The 27,385-nt window shown below is 42.4% G+C and overlaps 1 protein-coding gene across 1 annotated transcript in view; it reads right to left on the minus strand.

Annotated features, from left to right (window-relative positions):
• The window catches only part of bahcc1b (BAH domain and coiled-coil containing 1b), a 53,833-nt gene extending 33,538 nt beyond the window's left edge, over positions 1-20,295 (minus strand). The window contains exons 1-2 of the mRNA XM_046069026.1: positions 20,215-20,295; positions 16,401-16,732 (exon numbers count right to left, since the gene is read on the minus strand). Of these exons, the coding sequence (XP_045924982.1) occupies positions 16,401-16,572 (172 nt within the window). The 5' untranslated portion in view covers positions 16,573-16,732; positions 20,215-20,295. The remainder of the gene's footprint in view (positions 1-16,400; positions 16,733-20,214) is intronic.
• Between the last annotated feature and the right edge of the window lie 7,090 nt (positions 20,296-27,385).

Genomic DNA, 27,385 nt, shown 5'->3' on the forward strand with positions numbered 1-27,385 from the left:
CATGTTAGAAAATTAGTTGAAGCGTAGGTACAAAAATGGTAGCATCTTTTTATTCTCAGCACATGTCTTTTCAACATATCTCTTACACTTACATCTGCTATTGGTAACACCCTGGTAAATATTTGACGAATCATATTTGGCGATGCAACTTGGAGTAAAAACCCATTTCCACTTCTTAAGACAGGACCAAGAGCAATCTCAGATGATCCTGTTAGAGTTTCAGCGAACAGGCTCAGTTCTGTTCGAGTGTATCACCACTTATCTGCATGCTCTCATTTAGTGGAACAACCCGAACAGTTGTAGGGGATGGAGGAAACAAATCCATGGGGAATCAGGTAATTAGTCACTGGATGGCGAGAGAGAGAGAGAGAGAGAGAGAGAGAGAGAGAGAGAGAGAGAGAGAGAGAGAAAGAGAGAGAGAGAGAGAGGCAGTGGGTTGGGCCGTTACCCATAAATGCTGCCTAGCATCAGAGACAATTACCACAACCACAACAGTCCGCATTTAAGTCACACACACACACACACACACACACGTACTGTACCTCACCTCAACCACAACCACAAGTGCCTTCAACTGTCTGCCAATCTCTCTCTCTCTCTCTCTCTCTCATACACACATACACACACACACACACACACGCACGCACACACGCACGCACACATACACACACACATATATATGATCTATATTTTGCCCTTGATATTTTCACTCTCTGCAGTCATAATAAATTTCGAGAAAGAGGAAAAAAGACTGGTCCAAAACTTTCCCTTCTAGACATTTATTTTCTCTCTTTCTGTCTCTCTTTCGTCCTGTCTCCTTCTCTCAGACAGGATATTTTTACAGTGTTATTTTTTTCTCCTCCAAATCGTCTTCCCTTGTACAACTGTAGATCAGTGGCCTTTCAGCCAGTCATAATAAAACACAGCTCATATAAGACTCAGGCTAGTTTCACAAGCCCCCCCCGGCAGTGCAGACTCTCACACACACATATACAGACACACACACGTCAAATAGAGACTGATACACACACACACTGCTCACTGTACCTCATCAGCTACAACAGACAATAGAAAAGAAAGCCGGTTTTCAGCTGAGCAGCCATGCATTTTTGAAATTACATGAGGCAACTTGAAGTGTCTCCAAGGGCCATAGAAGTTAGCGCATTAAAGACATTGCAAAAATTAGTTACACACATTTCAAACAGTAGTGCTATTGATTAGTACGTTTAGTGGTGTAAATACTCCGCATTCCTGGTTGACTTTCCTCCAATAGTCGCTCTTTAATCTCCCCCTCTCAGATCTCCACCCTTCCCCCATTTCCCCATTTTTTTCCATTTACTCATTCCTTTCCTTTTTTCCTCTTTTCCTTCCCTATCCCCTCTTTCCTGTCACCTCCTTCCCCTCCCCTCTCCCTCCCTTCACTGTCTGTTTTCTGTTGGCGAGTTGAGGAGAAAATCATATTTGCCCGCTCCCTCTGGCCTGCTGATATGGAAAATCATCTCGGACGCCAGCCACTAACGTAAACCTTATTTCTGTCCCTGTTTTTTTTTTTTTTTACCTCCTCCCCTTCTTCTGTTCCTGCCCTCTGTTTCCGCCTTTGTTTTATCCTGCACATTCCCTTTCCATCTGTCACCGCTGCATCCTCTCGTACTGAATGCAAACACACCAAATTACCCACAACTGATGAGATGTATCAAAGGAAAAAAAACACAAGCAAAACAAACAAACTCATCAGTGGGTTTAAGTTTCCGATCAACCTCAGATATCAATCTACGTCACAAATTCCTCTCTGACCCAAGTGACAACATGATCATGCACAGATTATTACTATATGTGCATGTGTTATTTACCAACAATACAAGCTGCTGACTGACAAAACAGCCCCATTCAGTCTCCTAAGTGGTAATTAAAGTAGAAAATGTGTTCATATGCCTCCCATTTTTCCCAGTTGGCATCAAGACTTGGAAAAGTGTGTCAGCACATAGGCAGTGAATCCTCCGATGTTGACAATCCAAGGTAATAAAAATCCAAATTATGAGTTTCTATTCATACTAATACAGTCAGCTGTACTTACAGTGAGCAAAATCTGCTTTAGTTTATTTATGATTGACTGTAATGTGATTTGCGGAGGGAAAAATCCACTCAAAAACACTTAAACACTGTTTTATAAAAAAATAAATAAAAAAAAGTACTGGAAATGTGCCTTGCTTTTCTGGGCAGGTTTTTACTACTTGGCATATTTTTGGTATTCTCATGGATAACAGGGCCAAACACGAATTTTTGGATGTCGTCGTATTTCCAGCATAGCCACAATGGAGTTTGATAGCAGCAAATCTGGAGATTCAACAGCATAAACGTCAGGATTTAGTGTCAGTGCTTCAGAGACACCATAGAGGGAGAAATCTATCTACAAACAGCAAAAAAAATAAAAATTCACCACAGAAAGTAGTTTTATAACTGGGAAAACGTGAGGTTGACTGAAATAACACCTATGATAATGTGGGTGGAATTTGTATTTAACCCCAATGGATAAAAGTTGCTAAAAAAAGGTTGGCTCAAATTGTGCAAGAAATGCTGCATTTTTTAAGAGTGAATTCACGCATTCACACCTTTAAGGCATGCTATGACAGTTTTAATTAAGGATGGATCAATCACATCTGCTCAAAATGCTTGGCACTCATGTTTAGAAACAGTAACACTGAACGCTTTCATGCAAAATCAAAAGTATCTTTTGTAATTTGTGAATTATAACAGAGCTGGTCTTGCATTTTACTAAACCACCTGATATACAGTATGCAGTATGCAGTATATTGCACACAGCAAGGTAAAAAAAAATCAGTGAGAAAAGAAAATAGCCCTGCACCCTCGTTTGTGTGTTTGTCTCAGCAGCTGCTGAAGAGTGCTTGATGAAATCTACAGTGAAACAAAACAGCAAGACAACAGATAACAGACCAGACCATTCCAAGGTTTCTCACTATTCTATAGAGAGAAGGAGGAGGAGGAGGAGGAAGAAGCAATCAGGAGAGGAGAAAAGGAAGAAACCAAAGCAAGGGGCAATGCCGGTGATACAACAAATGTCACAAGGAGAAAGAAGCAAACACAGATAAAGTAACGGAGTGATATTCTTCGCTGCAGCTCTGTGAATGAACTGCTGCTGATCAATACACACTCACACAGACTCACACATACACACACACCTGGAAGGATGACGAGTTAAATCGATCTGAATACGATTGAAGATCAATATCCTCTCGTGCTCTATTGTCACATTTGCCAATTAACAAAAGCCTCTGTCCACACACTGATATACTGAACTCTCTCACACACACTGCCTTTTCTACCTACTCTGCCACTGGGGGTGACTATTGAGAGAGCCTGAGAGTGTGACAGTACATTCTCAGTGTGTGCGTGCGTGTGTGTGTGTGTCAGAGGTTCTGACTCTCGTTAGCTTGGCTGTTACGCTTATTGCCGTACATTTGGCAACCTCTCGTCAGTCCGACCCTTTCATAAGCCTCCAACCACCAAGGGCCCTGGCACCGAGCCTTCAGTGTGTGTGTGTGTCTGAGTGTGAGTGTGTTTGTCTGTCTGCCTGTGTGTGTGTGTGTGTGTGTGTGTGTGTAGGGGCAGGAGTCAAGCCAGACCTTTCTGATCTGTTTTGACACCACAGAATTGCACAAGTGACATGGCTACTCAAACAAGGCAGTTGTGGAAGGCGCTTAGACACACACACACACACACACACACACACACACACACACAAAGGTCCGTAAAAGCATTATGGCACTGGGGACACAAACACATTCAATGTGTGTGTAAGCGCCCGGGTGGTGCTTACAAAGAAAACGTTCAGGGTAGAAAAGGAGTTCTTTTGCTCGACTAGATCCAGATAGCATTTTCCTTCTGCTCTATCTTATTATTCATCAATTGACTCATTCATGTTAGAGAGCGCAGGGTGTGCAAGCAAAGCATGGCATGTCGCCTGGGATGAGCGGCTGTACTGAATCACATTACGGCGGGAAGAAGAGAGAGGACAGAGAAAGAGAAAGGGAGAGAAAGAGAGAGAGAAAGAGTGGAGGGGAAAAACGAGATGAAAGAGCTACAAATGAGAGATTTCCCTGTGAGGCGCATAAATCAGCAGACTATGAACAGCACAGCTCAAAGCCTGACTCCCAGGCTGCGGACCACAGCCTCGCCATCCAAACACACACACACACACACACACACACACACACACTCTCTCTCTCTCTCTCTCTGCTACCATCTCTCTGCTTGCACAAGACGACTGCAGTTACAACCCAATCTCACTGCACCTACACGTGCGCGTTTACACCATTGAAAGCCGGTGAGGATGCTAAAAGGCGCATCATCTGCTGGCTAAAAGACTCCATGAGAATTACAAGAAATAAAAAAGCAGAAGGAGAAAAGCATGAAGAATTAAAACAACAGGGAAGAAAACGTGCAACATGGCACCTTGTATCAACCCAGCCTGAAAAGTCACAAAAAAACTCCGTTGTTGTTTTCCATCGGCGGACGTGGCCCACAAAATGCACCAGTAAACTGTGAGTGAGGAGGAAAATGTTCCTGCTTTTGACCACAGACTTTTTGGACACTACGCACCCACCCACCTACGGCAGAAGGAAGGACCATATATGGTAGTGGGGAGCAGGAACTCACAACACATGAGAGATTCTTAGGAAGCAGGAAGGAGGGAAAAGGGGGGCTGTCAGAGTAAGTTTTTCCATGTTTTACCAAAGAAAACAGGGGAATTTGGGGAATAGGGGTCATACAAGACTGGTTCTGCTGCCTGGGTCAGAATGAGACACAAATGGTACGTGCAGGCACACACACACACACACTAATGAAAAGCATAAGGTGCTGATATTTCAGGAAAGCCTGCGGTAAGAGTCAATAATGCAATTCCGTCTAACTTGTGTGTGCATGCATGTGTGTCTGTGTGTGTGTAGGGACGTGTGTCATGGCAGCGCCCCCCCCCCCCAAACCACACAGTTGCTTTGCACCTCTGGTAAACAGTGAGGTAGCCAGTTCTGGGCGTCCTCCAGTCCAGCCACGCCCCTGTGATCCACCGAGTGTGCAGCCACAGCACACACACACACACACCCTCAAAACCAGACCATAATGATTTGTAGCTTTGTATCATGTGCCTGCTGCTGGATGAAATACACCAGGGGGTCAAGACACCAGGAAGAGCACAAAGTGAGTCTAACGGAAAACACGTCACCATGAGCTGAGAGCAAAGTGGACACAGATATGAACAGGTACACGTGTTTCTCCACGAATCATGTGAAGTTCAAACCAACATGTACTACTTTCTGGTTACATATTAGTTCTACATGTATTACGGTACATTAGCACACAGTCCCTGTTAAACACATGTTCTTTAGTGCTGCATTTTGGGACTCTGTTACTTATTAACATGTATTCCTGATTAGCATAATGGTTCAAAACCATGAAAGCTGACTATATACAATGACTGTGTGATGCAGTGGTTCACTATTTGGCCCAAATATTACTGTGATGTATAATAATGGAAGTAATAAGAGAAGAATGTAGTTTCCACAAGTTTAAATTTAATTAATGTTTAACAAAAAATAACTCTTCACCTGCACTGGAAAATTTGTCTAAGAATTTCTTTCTCAGTTAAAATAACTGATAAACATTTTCAATTCAACATTTTTGAATTAGGTGATTTTTTACCAGCGAGACAAACTAGGCCATCCAGTGACTGAAATGTAAACAAGCAAAAGTAGAGTGTAACTTTATTTTCTGCAATTTCATTTTTCAATAGGCTAATGAATAGTTTATTATCACTGCGCTCTGTCTGCAGGCTACAGCAATAACGCTTTTGTTGGGTAGTAAATTTAAATCCACCCACTGATGCTCTAAAGCTGACATAATCAATATTTCCAGTATTTTAACAATGGATCACATACTTACTGCTTGTATTGAAAGGGGTCACTTATAGTGATGACACCTGAGAATTATGTAGTGTTTCAGCATCTTTCAGTTCATTGTTATGGTTTTCTAGCCAGAACTGCTCTGATAGTGTCATTTCCAGCAGCTGCAGGCAGCTGTTTTCAGCAAAATATCTCTAAAGGCCACTGTACACTAGCTGCTCAGCAGCAAAAAGCAGACAAAGTTAGCGACTAGCTTGTGAACATAATGGAGCATTTAGCAGCTAAAGATGAGTTGGTGGAGACCAAAAATAGAGCTAAAAAAGGACTATTAGACTAAAATTTTCAGGGGAACACAAACACAAGTCCAAACGAAGCTAATGTTGCTTTGTGCTGAATCTATAGATAAGCTTGCTAACAAGATTTCTACTTAAACGTTTTTGGTGCCCCAGAGGCCAAAAGAGTAAATTAAGTAAAAATGAAGGAGGAAATGCAGTGAGTTTTAGCTAGCCCAAGCTAACTTAAAGCTAGCTAACAAGTGAAAAACAGCAACAGCATTGTTAAATCAACAAACTCCCATAGCTGCAGCAAATAAAACTACTTTGGTAATGATAAATTGTTCAAAATGTTAGTATGAATTAATCTTTTTATGCACAGTGCTGCTATATTTTAAAGACAAAATTAAGGTGTCTTGGATTTAGATTAAGCTTTGCTTTCAAGAGTCACTACTCCTTTGTAGAAATAAATAAGATAATAAAATAAGACATGCCGTAATTGAAGTATTTGTTGGGTGTTTCTTGACATGATGTTAATCATGGACTAAATATACCAAAAGAAACATGCTATTTTTTCCATTAAGGTTTGGGATTGCGGCCTCAGATTTGCAGCAGCGTGCCGTTTCAGCTAAAGTTAGCTCAAACTCCAGAGGAAACAAACACACCTACGCAGTAGAAGCAAAGCAGCAGGGCTGTTGCAGCGAAGAGGAGGACAACATCCTTTAACCAGCAGACTCAGATCCATGTCAGCAAGCATTCAACCTGCTGAAGTGTCCTTGAGCAAGACACTGAATCCCTACCAGCTCTGCCACAGCTGTAACTGACCCTGCAGTCTGATCTGCCAGCAGCCGAGAAAAGGTGAATTTCCCTACGGGGATCCAATATCACATTATTATTACAGTATGCTACTTACAAGCCATCTACAGTGCTTCCTTCAATCCCACACCACAGAGTCATATCTCAGTATCACTGGAGCAGGATGTGTGTGTGCATCTATGTATAACATGCATCTCTGTGTGTGTGTGTGTGTGTGTGTGTGTTCAACCACGCCGCGCGGTATCACCCTCCATCATCGTGAGTTGAGGGGTTGTGGTTCCTAGAGAAGCACTTTACTTAAATTAGACCCTCAACGGCTCGACATGCAGGTGTCAGCGTGTGTATATGTGTGTGTGTATGCATGTGTTCTGTATGTGTGCGCCTGTGTGGGTGTCAGACAGTCAGTGTGCCAGTGTGTATGAGGGAGAAGAACAAGAGAGGAGAGAGCGGGATCAGCAGACTGCGAACACGAGAGAGAGGCAACAAGGGAGAGAGCGGAGGAGGAGAGAGGCTAGGAGCGAGCAATGGAGGAAGGGAGGATGGGAGCCTGTGCCGACGCGAGAGACAGAGAGTGAGACATATATAGAGAGGGAAAGCAGGTGAGAATAACCTAGCGTGACCTTATTTCAGCGTGGCTTTTCCATTCTTTATATTCCCTCATTGCTGTAATATTTACACAGGAATAAAAGATTATTGGATAGATCCACAGAGAGGAAATAAAGAGGAAGGAAAGGGGGGAGAGAAATAAAATAAACAAAAGAAAGAATGGGCTGATGAGTGGGGGGAAAGATTTTAGGGCTGCAACAAATAATTATTTTCATTGTGGAACATTCTGACAATTATTTTCTTGCTTATTCAATAAATAATTTTGGCTAAGAAATGGCAAAAAAAAAAATTGTGAAGAAAATGGCCCATCACAATTTCTCCAAGCGTTTCAGATGTCTTGCTTTCTCCAATTAGCACTCCAAATCCCAACAATATTCAATTCACAGTAGAGAAATAAAGGGCAACATCAAATTGGCACAAAAAAAAAAATCCACCTAAACAAACTAAAAGAAATGTCCTGGCCTATTGGAAAGGAATTACCAAAGCACACACGCAGCTTATTTGGCCCCAAAAACACACACTTATAATAGCACTCTGTCTCTCCACTGACAAAGGAAGCTGAGGAAAACCATAAGGATGTACACACAGCATGGACATTGCAACAGGTAGAAACACACTGGGCAATAAATGTAATTTTGTACTGCTATCGTAAAATTTCTTTTTTTAATATTATGAAAATGAGCCCTGGCTACCAAGACTAACTTTGTTTTCACTGTACACTGTAAGCCGTTGAGACAGATCTTCAATTCCCCAAATTTTACACAACATACTGTATTCCTAGAAATCAGAAGAAAATAGGGTAAACATCCTGACACTTTGGGACAGATCAGTGAAACAGCTCTCTTGGCTGCACAATATGTATCCACAGGACTGTATTGTTAAAGATATTTGTCTTCATATTATTATTATCTGTTTATTCTCATGATAATGTATCATATTCAGTGATATGTAATTAAGACGCATGCCATTAAAGCGATTCAAGAAAAAGACAAAGCTGAAACAAATGGAAGAGCTGATAAAACACAGACAAGACCGGCACTGAGAGGTTCTGATGAAGGTACAAACACACATTCATACACACACGTAGGCAGGAGTGAGCGCACACATGCACTCACACACACAAAAACATCCCTATATTATGCATGCACACATGCTTCCAAACATTACAAAAACACACATCAAAACGACTGGAAAAGACAGTAGGCGGTTATTAAAGAGACAAAAGAGGAAAATAGAGAGAAGGAGAAGAGACACTTTACCAGAAAATCAAAGACGTAGAGGAGAAGAGACATAGAGAAAAGGAGAGAGACGTGGAGGTAGAGAGAGGCATGCAAAAAAGACAGAGTTTGCTTCTAATCAGCCTGGATCCAAAATTTAGACAGGCACACACAGAGGCACAAGCAGTCCCAGTAGGATTAGGACCTCAGCACTTTGTGTGTGTGTGTGTGTGTGTGTGTGTGTGTGCGTGAGTGTGTGTGTGTGGTTTGTGCACGTCCCACGAGACTGATTAGCCATGAATGACTGATGACGGATCTTTGTTGTTTTTTTCCTCTCTCCTGCCCTCTTTCCTTGTTTTCTTTCTCACTACTCTCCAGCAAGAGCATGAGAGGGGATTCAGACACACACACACACACACACACACAAACATACATTTATATATAAAGCTGCACACAGCTCCATGTATATTCAACGAAGACTTCTGAATATACTTAATGCTTTCATGTGTGTCACTGTGTAACGATCCATGCTGTTCCACACAGCTGCTTCTCTCTGTTTTACACCCCCCCGTCATACACACAAACACACATTCACACACACACACGCACACACGTACACACACACACACACACACACACATATATATGAACCTATTTCCTATTTAAGAACACATTAGCTGTCTTTCACACCAAATACTCAATCTGTTCAATCTGCACGACTGCAGCAGTGTGACTCTGAAAAAACTTGCAGGATCTAGGATTCAGGAGGCAGGCCGACCACTCCGCCTTCTTTAACCTCACCTCCAGATGAACCTACGGCCCCCTTCCATCCATCTGAGCCCCTGACAGCAAAACAAACTGGACATAGACCCGCCTGAATGGAGGCCATTACAATATGAATGAGCCAAACAGAGCTGAAATGAATCGAATAGAGAACCAAAACACAACAGCAGAGAAAAAAGGGCCCCGGCTGAGTCAAACAAGTCAGCTCGAGTGACGATGAGTCAGGCATAAATGTGACCCTGAGACGAATTAAAGCCGGTCCATCTCAGGTGTCTTTGCTGCTGTGATAAGGGTTGCTGTGGTTGCACCGCCTCACTTTGCGGTATGCATTTTCAGGGGGTGCAGACCTGTGGATCTGGCGAGACTGTGACATCATGTCTGTCCACCCCCTGCTAAGTGATGTCACCTCTCTGTCATGTCCCGTAAACAAGGGATTGCCTTGACCCCTCTGAAGAAGTGGCAAGCCATAAAATAGCAGGGAATTATAGTGTCTTTAAACACACACGCACACATTTGTGCACACACAAAATATCCGCTTTCTTTTCACGTATCTTGCGACATTTTCCTGCATTCATATCATGAATACTAGCCAAAGCAGCCACATATTCACATAAAACACCATATACTGCTTTTTTTTAATGAACACACACACACACACACACACACACACACAGAGCTTCCCCTCCTCCTGTACAGAGTAAGAAGCTGTTTTAGCCTTGTGTTTTGCGGGCTGTTTAAAATGTCATTTTTCTCTCGTTTCTCTGACTTCAAAGGCGCTGCGCTGAGCTCTCACTCCCTCTTGCCAAATCCTCCAATCGTTTTTGATTTAGTGAGTTGGCCATGGGCCGAGTAGCACCGGGACGGGCCCGTTAACAACCGGCCGAATGTTGGGGAAAGGGGGAAGGCAAGAAGAGAGGAGGGTATGGGGGGAGAAACAAATGAGGCAATGTGGAAAGGAGAGCAAGGGAGCTGAAATTGAGACAGAAATAGGAGGAGTGCTTAGAGAAGCTGGTCTGCTAATAACATGAGGAGACGATGGGTGTGTGGGGAGTTAGACAGAGATGGGAGCTGGATATAAGAGGTGGGGGGATCGATTGAGAAGAGAGGAAAGAGGGAAGGGGGAGAGAGAGGAGTGGGGAGGTGCATGGCTGTGAGGAGGAGGAGGAGGAGGAAGGAGGGCTGGAGGACCACTCGAAAAAGCCCAGAAGAGTGAACACAGAGTGAAGAGGAAGTGAAAGAGGAAAGCAGAAGGAGAGGAGGACGAGGGAGGGCGAGCATGTGGTTAAAGATGGGTGGAGGGGAGGTCTGGCCAGTGAGGGACAGAAGAAGAAGAAGAAAAGGGGGAAGAGGAGAGAGAGAAAAGAGCACATGGACACAGGAAGTCTGTCACTTTCCATTCACATGCCAAGTCATCAGATGGTAGTGTGTGTTCACACCCCGGAGATGTCGCAACCAAACACACCCCGCTCCCTTTCAAATCACTGCTACCGACAATAAGCAGCTGTTCACATGTTGGATGAGAGCTGGAGATGAGACAAAAGTCTTCTGTCACTGCAGCAAATGTGCTTCAGAACAAATGCACACTTCACTCAAAACTCCAACATCAAAAAGAGTTCTAGTTAATGTATTCACATTTTTATCTTTTCACTCATGTGACCTTTTAGACGACTCAAATCTCGGTCACAGTTACTCCAAGGTCAATTTGATTAGATGCAGTGGAGCATTCAGGAATATATTTGAATGATGTGCCATAGTTTGCCTGAAATATCAAAGCATACACAAGAGTCTAATTTGTAATGGAAATTACTTTAATGACTTTGCTTAATGACTTAATGCCTTTAATGCGTCAACACATATAACAGTCAGACTCATTTAACTGATTTCTTTGGCCTTGCTGCATATTTTATTTTAAGTTTAGATAAGTGCTGTACTGGTGTGGGTATGAAATCAGTTCTCCATTATTTAGAGGTTCACAAAAAAAATTGTGATTGCAAAATTTAATTTTATATAGAATTAGTATGGAGTGTGTGTGCTTAAAGTCTTTAGATGAAAATTCATGCTAATACACATTAAAAATCATTACGTCAAAATTGTCCACATCCAATATACTTTGATGTAATACTGGATTAACTTTACCCAGAACCAATGGGTTGTTTTGAAGCATTAGTGTTACTGCCCAAACTAAAATATGGTTATTTTTGACCCAGTGTTTTACCTTAAAACTGGCACAAATGTGCATATGACAGTCAGTAAATTAACAGTCAGTAATAAATATGTTACTGGTAAGTAAAAAAAAAAAAGCTAGAGCTCACAATCATATTTCAGTTGGGGTGAATAAAACAACAGCTATATAAAAAAAATAACACTGGGTCAAAACAACATATCGTCTTGGGTGGCTTTCTACCCATGGGTATGATGATGATAAGTTAACCCAGCATTGCGTTGGTGCAATATTGACCCAAAACTGAGTCTATTATGATTTTTAGTGTGTCTCTTTTATTCTTTATCTTGAATTGAATTGACAGTTCACACTTCGCTCCGTCCTCTCTGCGTCCAATTGCAGCTCGGCTGGCCGCAGCCTTCACCAGCTGTCTCCTCCACGCAGGGGGTCGTCTTGCACGCTGCACCCAGGATGTGCCCCTTGTACCCTGGTAGCGCTGCTGAGGTGAGGGGGGTTGGGTCTGTCTGCAACTCATCTACTGCTGACTCATCTCCCACACACACACTGAGGCGAAGTGTCTTTTCTCTCTCGCTTTCACTCTTGAGAGGCAGCGGAGTCGGGGATGCCGGCCAGTGGGTGCCGTCAGGCGGTGGTAATCTGACTGGATTACCAACCAGGTGGAAACATTCAGCCTCTCTACTCCCTCTACTCCTCCTTCTCCTCCTCCCTCTCTTCCTCTGCTCCATCCATCTATCATTTGCATGCTCATATTTTCATTTCTCCCTGTTCTTTCTTTCTTTCCTCTACAGGGCCTTCCTTCACCCTTGCCTTTTCAAGTTGGCTGTCTGGAAGTAACACACCTGTGCAATCAGCAACCCCCCCCCCCCCACACACACACACACGCACACATACACACACACACAAATGGTTATCTGTACCAACTACAGACCTCTGTGTCGCTAATCGCACATGCACACACACACACATATCATCTTCTCTCTCCACGTCATGCAAGTTGTTTGTGTGTGAAGGTGTGTGCAGGTAGAAGGGCGTGTCTCATCTGCGGTGCCGTGACGATCAAAGCCAAAGCCAAGAAACTCCCAAGAGAGGAGAGACATTACTGACAGCATTAATGATGAATGGACAGGGCTGCTGCATGCAACACACACACACACACACACACAGACACACACACACACACACATACACACACACACATACATCTACACACATTTATAGCAAAGAAACTACAGGATCTTGTGCTTCACTAACAAGACTGAACTAGAAGAAAGAACAGTAAAAGGTGGGGAGAGAGACAGAGGAAAGAAGGAGAACAGGGTCAGCAGAGAAGGCCAAAGAGGATAGATTGAGAGAAAAGAAAGAGAGAAGTGGCAGAGATGTTATCTAGTCAAACCAAAACATTCTGACAAGGGTTTACTACTTTTTCAAAGCACAAAATACAAGCAGTTTAAGAGAGAACCCCTCTTTTGGACTGTGTGTATGTGTGTGTACAGCTGTGCATGCAGATGCTCACTCTTTCTGTCTGTAGTACCAGGTCACACACACAAAGTCATGTAAACAAAAACCGTCGGCTGTCTGGAAGTAACACACCTGTTCAATGACAAGCCCTGCCACGCCCTCCATAATACTGCACACCTGTGCTACTGCAGGCTAAACCTAACCTCAATTACACACAGACACAGACGCACACACACATACACGTAAACACACACTTGCACAACTGCTGCCCAGGGGCTAACATCATAGAAAAGGGGAAGAAACAGAGGGAGCGAGAGAGTGTAATAAAAGCATAGCAGTGAAACAGGGAGGGAAAAGAGAGCAAGACAGACCGAGAGAGACAAAGGCTTTCCCACTGCTCCTATCAGTAATCTAAACGCCTGTGTAATATCATTGTGGGGTTTTATCAAATGGGGGCTGAGTCTTATGGCGTTGGTATGCGGCTGTCATTCCATCACCTTGTCAAGCGCGACCATATTCAAGCAGACACCATGCTGATCTAAATAAGAGGCTTCAGCAAATTGATGGATTGCAGGTTTTCCGGGATAGGGAGAATTTTTTTTACTGAATTTCTGTAACTGATACACCCAGTTTGGTTTTGTGAGAAGGTAAAAAATGTGAGTGTGCATGTGTCTCTTTCCAAAGATCTGAAACAAACCCCCCGATGTAACCCCCCCCCCACTTCCCTGGTATGGCCAACCCCACATCATATCTACCCCCTGTGCCGAGGCCTAGGGCCAGGCATACAGCTTTTTGAATCTCTAAGGGGGGCAAGCACAAAGGTAACCCCCCATCCTAACCTCCCAGCAAACACACACACACACACACACCGCAACCCCCATCCCAAAACAACAATCCTCTATGCCCATCTTGTCAGTCAAAACCCCATCAGGGACATGCATGGAGAGTCTGGATCTCTGGAATCTCAATACAGTGTCATGCACCTTGAGACCCAGTGAGAGGCCCTCTTGAATATATTTCAATAGCATTATCACCCTGCATTACTACGCTTTTTTTCCTTTCAGTGTTACAGAATCATTTTTAAATTAAACCATAATACATGTCAACGAGTAGAAATATCAGTCCAAGTGGAGGATTGTGTGTTTAAATTGTTGTGCAAGTTAGACGTGTGTTTGCTAAAACAACCTCACCATCAGATGCAGGTTTTAAAATTTCATCTTTTTGGTAAAATCATTTCAGTCATATTTAAAGGAGACATGCAGCTGAATGTCTCATGAAATATATAAAATATTTTATCAATATATAATAAATTATATTGCAGTAATTATTGTATAATATATTTAAATATAGGATAATGTAGAACTATAATTATGTAAATTGTGTAATATGTATCATACGATAGTACATTCATGTATTGCAGAATAATACATACTATAATACATTTTGTGAATATTACATTTACAAGAACACCTTTATTATTTAATACAGATGATTAAATATGATACATTTTACAATATATTTAAAAAATGTCCAAATTATAGAAAATAATAAATCTTGTACTATTAGTCCAACACGTATTGTAAATTGATTATAGAAAATTAAAGCGTGTACATACATACAGTTATATTGATAGTGAAGTGATAGTGATAGTTACAGTGAAAATGATTGAGCTTTACAACTACACACTGCTCTGAAGTTTAGAGTCATGAAGAATGTAAGAACATTTCTGAGGACAAAACAAGCTAATAAAAATATTATTGTTTGTGGTCCCTCCATATGAGGCAGCCCAGCCCAGAGCCAGGACCTGGGGCATACCAAAAGGTAACCTGGTTCAGCTTAAAATAGGCTATCTGCAAACATAGCGCCGAGTTTAATGTGCTGACCGGAAATTATGAATTTAGTTTAAATTGTTAAGAGTTAAAATTCTGTACTGGGCGTCTGCGTCATTTCTTGCTGTTATTCGAAACTAATGAATATGCAAATAAGTGGAGACAGAGGATATGTGGATCCTACACACAGCAGACGATATCATTCATAGGTCCTAGTCTCAAAGTCTATTTAAAGAACCCGCTGCATCTGCAAATGATAATTAATGAGATTTCTCATCGGGCACGTTTGCATACATCCAGTTGGTGTAGGCCTACACACTGTATGATTTTGAGCAAAGGCTTTCTTTCTTTCTCTATGCACGCACGCACGCACGCACGCACGCACACACACACACACACACACACACACACACACCTTCCCACCCCCTTTCCCCCACCCTATTGAGACAGGATACCAAAGCTACTTGTTAAATCTAATGCATGCACTGTCAACCCATTCGCACCCCGTCACGTCCCCGCTCAATATAGAAACCGGATTTTCTGGTAGGCTATTACCTGCACCTCTATTAGCCAAAGCTCCCCTCCCCTGGACCCCGAGTTTGTGACCAGTACTAACCAGCATGTGCCCTGAACCCATCAGCACCAAACCACCCTGCTGGAGCCACACAGAGACCGTAGAAACAAGGGATATGCTCAGCTAATAGCTTTAATTTATTGTTTAATGGGAAATATAAGCAGTGGAATTACCCAATTCTAATTAATTACATCAAATGACAATGATTAGTACTTTACTAATTGATGAAACCCTATAAATCTATGACAAGATTAGGCTGTAAACGCCTTATAATCCCTGTGTAATAAAGGCGAATAATCATAGAATATTTCTAAAATAGTGAGAGGTTTTATGTGTGAAACAAAGGGAAGTATGCAGTAAATTTAAAGTTAATCTAATTGGCCAAAGAAGCCAAGTTTATTTAAGAGGGAAATTTCCCACCGTGTTCCATATTTTGACTTACGCAAGGCTGAAACACTAAACTGATAAACTATATTTATTTTCATATAGCCCATTAGACACAGAAAGCAGCTATGTCATAAGCAGTTCATTAAATTATGTCAAACATAAAACTCTTGCTAATTTCTAAATGCCCACAAAGTCTGAGCAATTTCCTTCCACAGTAAATTCTAGTTCGTCCCAAAGAGCTTCCCAAGTTTGTAGCTGAGGAGAACATATGCTTCAGATAAAAGCGAGTGACTGTTTTCTTTTTTTCCTTCCCTTTTTTTAAACCAATGCTTGTCCTTTAAGAGCTGCATTCAAAACTGACCTGAGTGCGGACCCATGGAGAGGTGGGATGAGTAGTATTTTCCGGGCTGGAAGTGAGCGGGGTGCTGCACGGAGCCGTGGCCGCCTGGCGCCATCCGAGACGCGGCGCTGTGAACCAACGCGCTCCGCTCGGTCAGGAGGTGGTGCGGAGGAGCGAAATCTCGGCTTTCCATCCCGGCGAGAACCGATAAATCCCAAATCCAAAGTAAAATCCGGAGGCACCGAAGGGCTCAGGCACCCAGATGCAAATAATCCCTTTTATGAACTTCGGGCTCCCCTCGCATTGAGCGGAGTTTTGGCTTTGCAGGGTAAAAACTGAGTTCCCGTCATGTCCTACAAAAGAGAGAGCAGGAGACACGTCAAATCGCTGACAATAATGAGCCAACCAGGGATGTAGCGCAGAAGAAAAGGAGAGACAGTCGCTGTTCATGTTTAGACAAACAGCCACTAGCCTATTTACAAAAGCAATTCAACTTTCACAAACGAAAACGTTTTAAAATACCACATTTAGCCTACATATTATTCTCACTGCCTTGGTATTATCATACGTTTCCTTTAACGACCATTATGTCAGCCCAGGAAGGCGAGTAAAGTCTGTCCTGCAGATAAAAAGGTGGTTGGGCTGAGTTTATATGGATTTACCCTGCACTACATCGTTGGCCCCTAACAGAGGAGCCCCCCACCTTCATCCTGTGACCAAACACGATGCAAATAACGCACACGGAGGCTTTCTTTATCAGTGAAAAGAATGGTAAAGGAAAGAGGGGATCTGGCTCAGGTACAAACAAAAGGTGCATATAGGCTACAGTACAAGAGTTCACAGCGGTAAAAAGCCTCTCTCGATGAAGGACGAGTTGTTAAGTCTTTAGACTGAGCAAGGACTGGTCATAAACAAGCTGGACCTCGGGGCACTTGCACTGAAATGAAGAAAACCATTTGCACAACACTTCTCAGCAAGAATGCACAAATGCAGTTTTTAAATCATGACGACTCATATTCCATTACATATTACCTTAGAGTCCCCACAGTGTCCCCAAACAGACAGAAACACGTTTTTGCTCTGATTAATGGTTGTTTATGTAAATTTGTACGTTTGATTTCCTTCCCCATTCAGGTGTCATAAAAATCGGATCCACTGTAGGCTACACATTTAACGGTTATGTCACTTCATAAAACAGAATATTCTTAATTTCAATTCAGAAAACAAGGCAATGCAACATTGGATTGATATAAATTACACAAACACACACGCGCACACACACACACACACACACACACACACAACCCACACAATTCTGCCTTGTATCAGTAGTGGTTGGTGTATAGGATTTGTAAATTAAATATGACTGTATTGGTGCTGTGTTCTGTAACTTGTTTCACCTTAAATGTTTTTATAAACATGTTATATGCACCACTGTAACCAGGATTCTTATTTGTTGTGTTGCTTGTTAATGATACGGCGATGAAACAGCTCTTTCTATCAACTCCTACGGAGTCAGCAGCAGTGGCCCTTGCCTCATGGCAATGGCAAACACCATGCATCTCTGCTACACATACAGCAGCCTATATGTGGGCTATACACTGTAATCACAGACACAAATCAAATCACCTTTATACCCCAATGCGAAAGAGCAATAAACAGTGAAATAGACTCAAATCATCGACTTTATATGTATGCCTTATAGCCTAGGTCATTTACTTAAATAGGGCTCCATGTGAAGCTCAGATATGAGCTGGGTGCCTGCGTTCGCCAAACACACCCCAGCAGTCCATCCATTAGGCCTTTCAATGCATGGCACGTCCATCTAACGCTCTGTAGATGCTGATAGCACCTCCCAGGAATCAACGATAAAGGAACAAAGAAAATATCAAATGCTCTGGTGGACCAGGGGCTTATGAAGTGCATACGAATACAGGCTGCATGAGCTCGGATATTCAAGTATCCTTTACGCGCGCGCGCGCACACACACACACACACACACACACACACACACGCAAGCTGCTCAAGGACTCCCAACTTTCAGGAATTGTGTGTTTGGGGGGCGGGGGTCTCCAAAGTTCAGCAGCTCTGACAGAGTCTGCAAATGTGTTTGTGAGTGTGTGTTGTACATTCAGACCCACAAATAACCAGTGCATGCAAATATCCAAATGCTTCCCATGCGAATATTTGCCATAAACGGCAAGTACATTTAAATAATTAAATTTCCCTTTTGTTTGTGAGAACCACGTAAATATTTTTGAACACATCTAGTCGACAGCAAGAGGAAAAATGAGGGGGTATAAGGAGAGAAGCGCAGGCTGCTGCAAGCGCGCTGGGAAGGCAAAATGGACTCTCTCCTGTCCCTTAGGCTGTGAGAAACAATGGCCCTTCTCTACTGGACATCAATCATAAACCACTCTCGTCTGACATTTGTCTATACATTTTTAAATTTTCAGGCCGTAAACACACGTCCTCGGTGTTTACATTCCACGTCAACAGAGAGCCACTCAGGCTACATTTAACAACCTCAATCTAAATCCCATGTTATCGCCCGCCACGCAAACAAAACGACGTGAGCAGATCGCGCGTAACAGTTTGGGGGGGAAATGATCATTTGGATCTGCTGTGGTGTGTGCGTGCGTATACGTGGAAGGCGCTCAGACTTCCTCCCATTTCACCCAGACTCCCCCAAATCCCATACACACACACACACGCACGCACACACACACACACACACACAGCATAGACACACGCCTCCCGAACACGCACACACAGAGACACACACTTCTCAAACACGCACACACACTCCTCGACCATCGCTGCCCTGTAAAGGGTCAAACTATCGTCAGACGAAAATCCCCCATACAAAAGTAACCAATGCTGGTCATTACATGAACTTAGCACAAAAGCCAGCAAATCCACAAAGAATTGCGTTTTTCAGATCTCATGCAATTCGGTTTCAAACAAAAAATGCGTTTTGTGCTATTTAACAGAAATCTAGTAAAGCATAAATGCGTGGACCTTTGGACAAAACACAAAAATTTATTAAAAGGCATTCACTTTTGAAGTGGCCCGAGTGCAAATGCCAGCTCAGTGCCTTCAACAATTTTACAATAAAGTCACACAGCATAACCGGGACACTAAATCCGGATATTCGGAAGGCCGGCTAAATAGGAGAGACAAGCCCAGCTGAGCCGAAGAAAGCCCGGCGTCTGCACAGCCTTCATACCGAGGGGGATTGCAGGGAGCGCTGCAGTTTGCAATAAACTGCCCTGTCTCCCTCCCTCTCAACACAAAAACACACATAATAGGAAACTAACAAAGAATAATCTATAAAACTACAGGCGCGAGGAAGCGCGTTGAAAAGCGAGTGGCTTTCAATAGTCATCTGAATGAATTGGAAACACACAAGTAATTTGGCCGTGGAGAGAGGTCAAATCAAGAAGTGACACACATATCGCCCACAGCTCAGCCCTCCAGACTGGACAGGAGAGAAAAGAGTGGGAATAAGATTTCGGAAGTAAATCCTTCAAAATACTGACAAATCGTGAGACATGTTGCTTTAAAGCGAAAATTAAAATTAAGCTGCTGAATGAGGGATGTCTTTAGATTATTATTCTTTGAGGTTTAGCAGAGTCATATCAGCTTACATTGTACTATTCACTTCTCAAAAAGCAACACAGTGAATAAGAGTATTTGGATAAATAGATGCGTCTCCATTTAAATAAAACGTTAAATTTAGAACATCCTTTCTTGCATGCAGCACTTTCACCCGACATACAGTACAATCACTAAAAAATTACAAAAGGCATCTCTGAAATTATTTGCTACTTACTGGTAAGTTATATCCACTGCGTGGCGAGTACGATATAATGAAAGAAAAAGTACAAAAATATTCAAAGTGAAAATCCCCGAGTCGCAGAGGTGAAACATGTGGGATTGATTACATCCTATGCTGCTGCAGACTGTGGTGTGCAGTCAGTTGAGGTATGGGAGAGACGCATCGTAGAAGTTCAGGCTTGTAGTGAATCGAGGCTCGTTCATGCAGCCGGAGACTCAGACACGCTGGGAGGAGGAGGAGGAGGGGAGGAGAAGAAGGACGGAGGGGTGTGTGAGCGCGGGGAGGGGTGAACGCGCAGGCCTATTGGTTTGAGAACGACAATGTGAAAGCGTGCCCGTGAGGCGCCCCCCGCCCCCGCCTCACCCTACCCTTTCCTACACACACACACCCCCACCTCCCCCTCTCACCCCATCGACGGTAAACACACGCTGCTATTGGCTGCTGCTCCGAGCCAATGAAGAAGCCGCCGGAGCCGCGGAGCGAAACGGCGGGCGTTTGATTTGCAGCCCTCGGCGCACTGCGTGCACAAGCAAATGCAAGGAGACAGGCGGCACAGCTCGGCGCTGTTCAGTGAGCAGAGAGGAGAGGAACTGGAGCCGTGCAGCGCTGCCTGCACTTTCTGATCACTGGTGGAGAGCAAACAGCATCTAGCCTATTCTGTGTGATCCCACTGCAGTTCAGTTCAAATGCTGCAAGTGCTCTGAGTGTATCGTTATTTTGCTGTGTGACAGCAATGATGTGATAGTTTTATTGATGCTCCTTTAGGGAAATCCGCTTTCTCACTCGCTGCACTGCATGTGTTTTGTTAAATAAATCCTTATTTGCAGAATCTGTATCTGATTTATTGGATTTATTTATTTATTGGATTTGCAGTGCAAGAAAATTTGCACAAATTTCCACAATCACATTGCGATAAGAGAAGTTTAGGACCTACAATTAGTAGGCGTGAAGGTAGGCTAAGTGTATGTTTGATGTAGACAACGTGTCCACAGGGATACTGGGAGTAAATCTAAAGAGGGGCTTATCAAATCTTATTCTCTGCTTTGTCCCTGCTCTGAAAAGTGGAGGTTGCAAACATGGACATGCATTTCTTCTATCAGCATAAGTGCATCAGGTCACTTATGCCACAGGCCCAAATAAAGGAATCTGTCATTAGGTTATATATAACACTTGAACTGTGGAGAAAGGGTTAATAAAGTTGCTTTATTTTTATGTGCATTTGGGGAAAGGTTTAGAAAAGTTACCCGTAGGTCCTTTATCTAAACAGAGGCTACCATATATTCTATATTTTCAATATTTTCTATTTTATGGCCGTATGTCTGTTTATCTTTGTCTGTCCATCAGACACACACACTCGGCCAAATTGAATCACTGCGTAATTTGAAAGCATTACTGTCCCCGGGGTTGGCCTTGCACACGGTTCACTAATTTAGCCAATTAAAAGTGGAAGGATATGGGCTTGTGTGTTTCCATGTCGAAATATATGAGCTGCTATAGGCTAATATTCCCGTCCAGGTTTGTTTATACGTGGAGGCAAAGGGTTAAAACTCAGGGCTTCGTCCCTGCGAGGCTCCTGATTGGCTGGCAAGTTGCCAAAGTGCTGTCAATCACAGAGTGTAAACAAGGCTCTGATTGGCTGCTGGCCAGTCCGCACTGGGCTGCCTGAAAAAAGCAATTACTGCCCCTGCGGTTTCAAGGCGGCCCCGCGCTGAACGATGAAAGGAGATAAGGAGGGGCGGTTTCAAGGCGCCCCCCATGGCGAACTCCGTTGGCCTCGGAGCAAAAGGAGAGTCAAGAGTGACTAAATCAAAGGGAATACGGTAAAAGGGGGGAAATTACACGTTGTATTAAATGTAGAGGCTAGATTCGCGGAATGGTGCAATAGACTAACAACTTTTTGTTTAGAAAATGGAGGAGAGAACGACAACAAGAACCGGAAAACAGCTATTGCGCTGCTTCGAGGGAGCTCCTTGTCGTCTTTTTTTTTTTTTACAAAACACGAAGGGAGAAAAGTTTTGTCGACAAAAGAGGCGGTGGTAAGAGAGCGATAGGTCTGTTAACAAACAAAATTATAAGATTTTCTCACTTAGGCTAAATGTTAAAACACTGACGACAGTGGATCGTCAGGACTCGGCTCGGCTCTGTGCTGCTGCGCCTAAAATGTTGACTAAAACTTTTTATTGCCAACTGTTCAACAATTAAGTGCACATTTCCGCGGTAGGCCAGTTATAATAATACATTAAGTTATTAATAGTTTCTGAAATGGGAAATAAAAGAAATAAACCATCAGCCTATTTTTAATTTTCAGTAGGGTAGGCTATAATAAAAAAGACATCTGAAAATAAACGTGAAAAATTCAAAATATAAAATAAAATATATATGTGTAAATATGTGTCCCTGATGCGAAAACGTTTGCTTCATGTTACATAAAAAATTATAAATTGTACAAATAAAAATGCAAAAAAATGCAATGAAACTAATTACAGTACAATTAAATAGGCATATCAATTAAACATATTATATATTTATATATATATATTTATGGCTTGTCTATTTTTTGGGAATCATTATGATCAGGCTATTTATTTTCTTCAAACTAACGCAGCAAAAATTCTGCCATGTGGCTGCATGAAAGCAAAACCTTACAGCCTATATGTCTTTTAGCTGAACTTGTCCAGAGCTGACAACAGTGAACATGCACCTCATAAAGTATATGAAGACTGTTCCAACTGATGTCCCTTTACATTAAAACAGAAACTCGCTCCCTTGCTTGGTTCCAGCCCCCAACAAAACAGACTGGACAAAGGAGACCCAAGCTGCTCTGCAGCCGATAGATAGCTTATAAACTGCATGCATAGAGGGAAACGAGACTTTCATCTATACAGTAGAATTAAGTGATACATATATAATTCAAATCAAATAATGCCAAGGCCAGCAGATTGATCACGTCACTAATTAGATAATCGCTACTCCCTTTTCCTATTTACATAGCAGCCTGCATTCCAAAGCCCTGCACTCTCCAATGGGCTACCACGTGTCCACACACACACACACACACACACACACACACACACACACACACACACAGTATACAAAAAAAAAATCAAAAAATATTCTGCAGACTTCCAGAGTGTTTCAAAGTCTATGTTCTAATAGGCCTATAATACAAATGTGTTCAAGACAGCTATTATCTTGAATTATCATTTGTGCATTAGAGTCCAATAAGATGACAGAAAGAAACCTTTGTGGAGTTGTGAAACTCGTAAGATGGTGCTGCATGTCCCTCAAAATGTATAGGCTATACACTTATTTTTGCAGCCTCAATAAGAAAAAAAAATGTTGTTTTCTAAATAGTGCTGTATCTCACATGTATACTGCATGGAGTCAACCAAGAGGTTTTGATCCTAATATGGCCATTACTTCATCCTAACCAATAAGTCTGCAGTGATATTACAAATTCACAGGGTATAGCAACATAGCAAAAGTAGTGAAACAAAAATAGCCTATAGGCATAAGTACTTCCTGAGTCTACAGATGTCATGTCGATATAGATTATACAAGTAACTCCATTATACATATATACACACACATACACACACACACACACACACACACACACACAACACACATATATATATTTATTGTTTAGGCTGATGTTTTTTTTTAATGAGTTTTTTTTCCCCTTCTCCCCTCCAACAGTGTTGCCCTCAGCACTAATGACATAGGGACAATAAAGAATCCTGTTCCGCAGCTCACAAAAAGGATCCGGCACTTAAAACAGAAATCTGCATTTAATTTATTTAGTGACAAGGAAAAGCCTTTTATAGCTTGATTTTTATTGGTTCTTTTTCACTTAAAAGGTGGGGGTTGGGCATGTGCGTGTGTATGTTATGCTTTCTCTCTCTGCGCGCGCACACACACACACACACACACACCAGCCTCTTCTGGTCCGTGTGCCAGCGCGAGCTACCCTATATGTTGGGGGGGGCGCTGATAATTAATGCGGATTGACTGATTGCTCTTGAAACAGACCGGTCCTGCGCGGATTGTCCTCGAGCAACGAAGCGTTCCTGACTGACACTTTCCACCTTCCATTCTTCTCTGCCGTCTTCCTTTGCTTCTTCTCTTTTTTTCCTCCTCACTTTCTCCGGTATGAGAGACTATTCCTCCACAGCGAGGAGCCACACAACCCGGCCGCTTTTCTTGTCGGCCAGCTCGGCCAGCCGAAGCAGTTTCTTTCTGCCCTGAAAATGTGGCGTCATGTGCACGGGTGTAACAAAGCTGAATGAACCGAAAATTAAATAAATAAATCAACAAATAAACTAAGCATGCGAACATTTATGGGTTGTTTTTTAGATTTTGATGCGCTTGTTTCCACCTACACGCCGCACAAAACCATAAATACAACTTGATGTACTACTGAAACTCTACCTCATCGGGAGTATCCGTTGAAAAGGGCGAATAAGTTATTTTCTGCACATTAAAAAGTGGATGAAGTGCGTTTAAAGTGGGCGCTATACCCTCCACTGCATCCACAACATTAAGTGAATAAACTTTTCAACGTCTAAGTAGGACCACATGAAGAAAAAGCATAATTCACAGTCACCGGGAAACACATTGGGGAGGCTGGTTTTAAATGAGGTCCAAATGGAGAGCTGTCTCTACGGGAGGCCCTCCATACAGGGCAACTATCCTATTCTCACCAGATATTTCTGATAGCCCTTTAATGATGCGAATTTCCAAACAGGGCCGTTCACTAGGGAGACGCCCCGGCTATCGAAAGGTGGTGCAACCCCATGAGACAATAGGAGCCATATTGGAGTAGAAAAGCATGAGAAATGTAGCCGGCCAAGCTTTTGGTTATAAAAAACACGGCTGTAACAGCGGTGATGTGGGTAGGCTACATCGTTCAGAACCCTTTTCTCCCACCATTTTGGTGGCCAACACACTGTAAATATCAACCTCAACAAACAACAACGGCATCCATAACCGCTCAGAAGAAGACATGATGGAGTCAGAAGTTGACTGCACACAAAAACAACATGACCTTTTCTTCTCTGTGTGCGCAAGACAGATGCTGCTATTTCTGATCATCCTGACAGATAGGCTGCAGAGGAGATCTGGACTCATGATGGGTCATGAAATGTGGAATGGCTGCCATGAGAAATTAAATGGCTTAAAATGTTTCACTTCATGATCAAAATGCTTTAAAATACCGAACTTATGATGTTAGATGAGTAAAGGCTCATGTGTTCAGACACCTTCAGATCAAGAGGATGCTGGCGCAGCAGAAGAAGAATATGATGGCGATGATGATGTCTCAGGCACCAAATTAGTACCTGTCAAATGGCCATATATCCGGCTGCAACCACCACCAGGTCTGTATGAGATGAAAGCAGTAGCATCTATTTATGGGCCATACGCAGGTGGAGGCTTTAATTATCATTACCATTTGAACATAAACAGCCATAACGTCCTGCACTGTAAGCTTTATGCCTAGTTCATATTCAGAGAATGGAATCTTAACAGCTAGTGAAATGTTGATAATACGCACGTAAATAATGGGACTGAATATAGCCCATCCTGTGCCTGGCATGTGACAGACTGGACTGAGTACACACATACACTACACCCGCACACACACATGCCAAAAAAATGAAACATCTTTGTTTGGCTGGTTGTTCCAAGAACTAAGATCAGTTAAATTGGGAAATCCCTAAACCCAGAGTAAATGTTAAAAGTTTAATACTGTCTCCAGCATGGGGTACAGCCCTGGGGTCAATGGGACAGCTGACCTTCTGCAATTCATCCCTCAAAATTTCAAGCAAACGCAATTGAACAAAAACAAGAACTTATTTTGCAACAAAGTTCTTTGCATGACTCATAACTTTAGGCACTAGGAGTTGACTCCTAAGGAAGAAAAAAAAACAATTTTGGGAAACTTTCTGAGAAAAACATTTTTAATATTAAGTCATAATGTACTCTGTGCACTGTTGCTTAACCACTGTGGTCATATTTTGACCATATTGTTGGTTAAGGATTACTGAAAGCACCTAATCAAATCACATCTCTGCATCTGGATCAATTCCAAAAGAAAAACCCATCCAACAACAATTTCATTTTGAGTTCATGCACTACATGCATGTTAACAGCAACAGAGTGCTTGTTACTGGCTGATCCATAGGAGCCAGAAACATTTGGGACTAAACAACCTGCAGTATCCAACAGAGTAAAACTCTGTTATATATATATATAACTACAACCTGACTGAACTATAAACCAGTCATGTGTCCAATAACCGCTGCATGATCCAGAGGGAAACTCTGTTATTCCTTGTATGATCTGTAGACAGTAAAACTATAGCTGAAAATTATAATATTTAACAATGTTTTTGCGAAATATATCTTCCAGTTGCTTGTCTTTCCTACACACCAATGACATTTACTGTATCTTTTTTAGCTGATTCTGGGACATTTACTTAATGTGCGCGGTTTCTAAAATAAAATAAAATCCCATAAAGTGTATGACTAAGAAGTAAAGCAGGTCTTTCATGTAGACCTCCCTACACTGCACACTAATAGCAAGAAGTTTCTTTTCTTTTCTACAGCTAAAGTGCTTATGTGTACATTCAGATGTAAAAATAAATAAATCAAATATTGGCATGAACATTATATTTGACTTGACCCCAGGATATTAACCACAATATTTCATGAATGAGACTGACAAAAAATGAATAAATAACTAAATAGATTTTGACCTATTAGGCCTGATGTGAAAGCAAGGCAATAAAGGTCTAGGACTATATGGTAGGGAGTTTCTGCATCAGTAGACCTATCACAGTCGAGGATCAGTCAAATACATTACATCTGTCTTTATTGCCAATTCATCGAACTATAAGAAATCAGAAATGTCACCTGAAAAAGACGTGTGTCATCTCGCATGGATGGCTATATGGCCAAAGGTGTTGCCAAAAGCTCTTGGTGTGTGTGTGTGTAGAGAGAGAGAGAGAGAGAGGGATACTCGGTATCCTTATACAGTGTTACGTGTAACTTAATATAGGCCTAACAGAAGTAGGCCTGACAAACTATAACACCCAACTGTGGGGGCGATCAGCTAAAGGGAGCTACACTTTACATGGTTGAATCACCGTGTGTGTGTGTGTGCG

Source organism: Micropterus dolomieu, linkage group LG14, assembly GCF_021292245.1.
Source record: "Micropterus dolomieu isolate WLL.071019.BEF.003 ecotype Adirondacks linkage group LG14, ASM2129224v1, whole genome shotgun sequence".
Taxonomy (NCBI): domain Eukaryota; kingdom Metazoa; phylum Chordata; class Actinopteri; order Centrarchiformes; family Centrarchidae; genus Micropterus; species Micropterus dolomieu.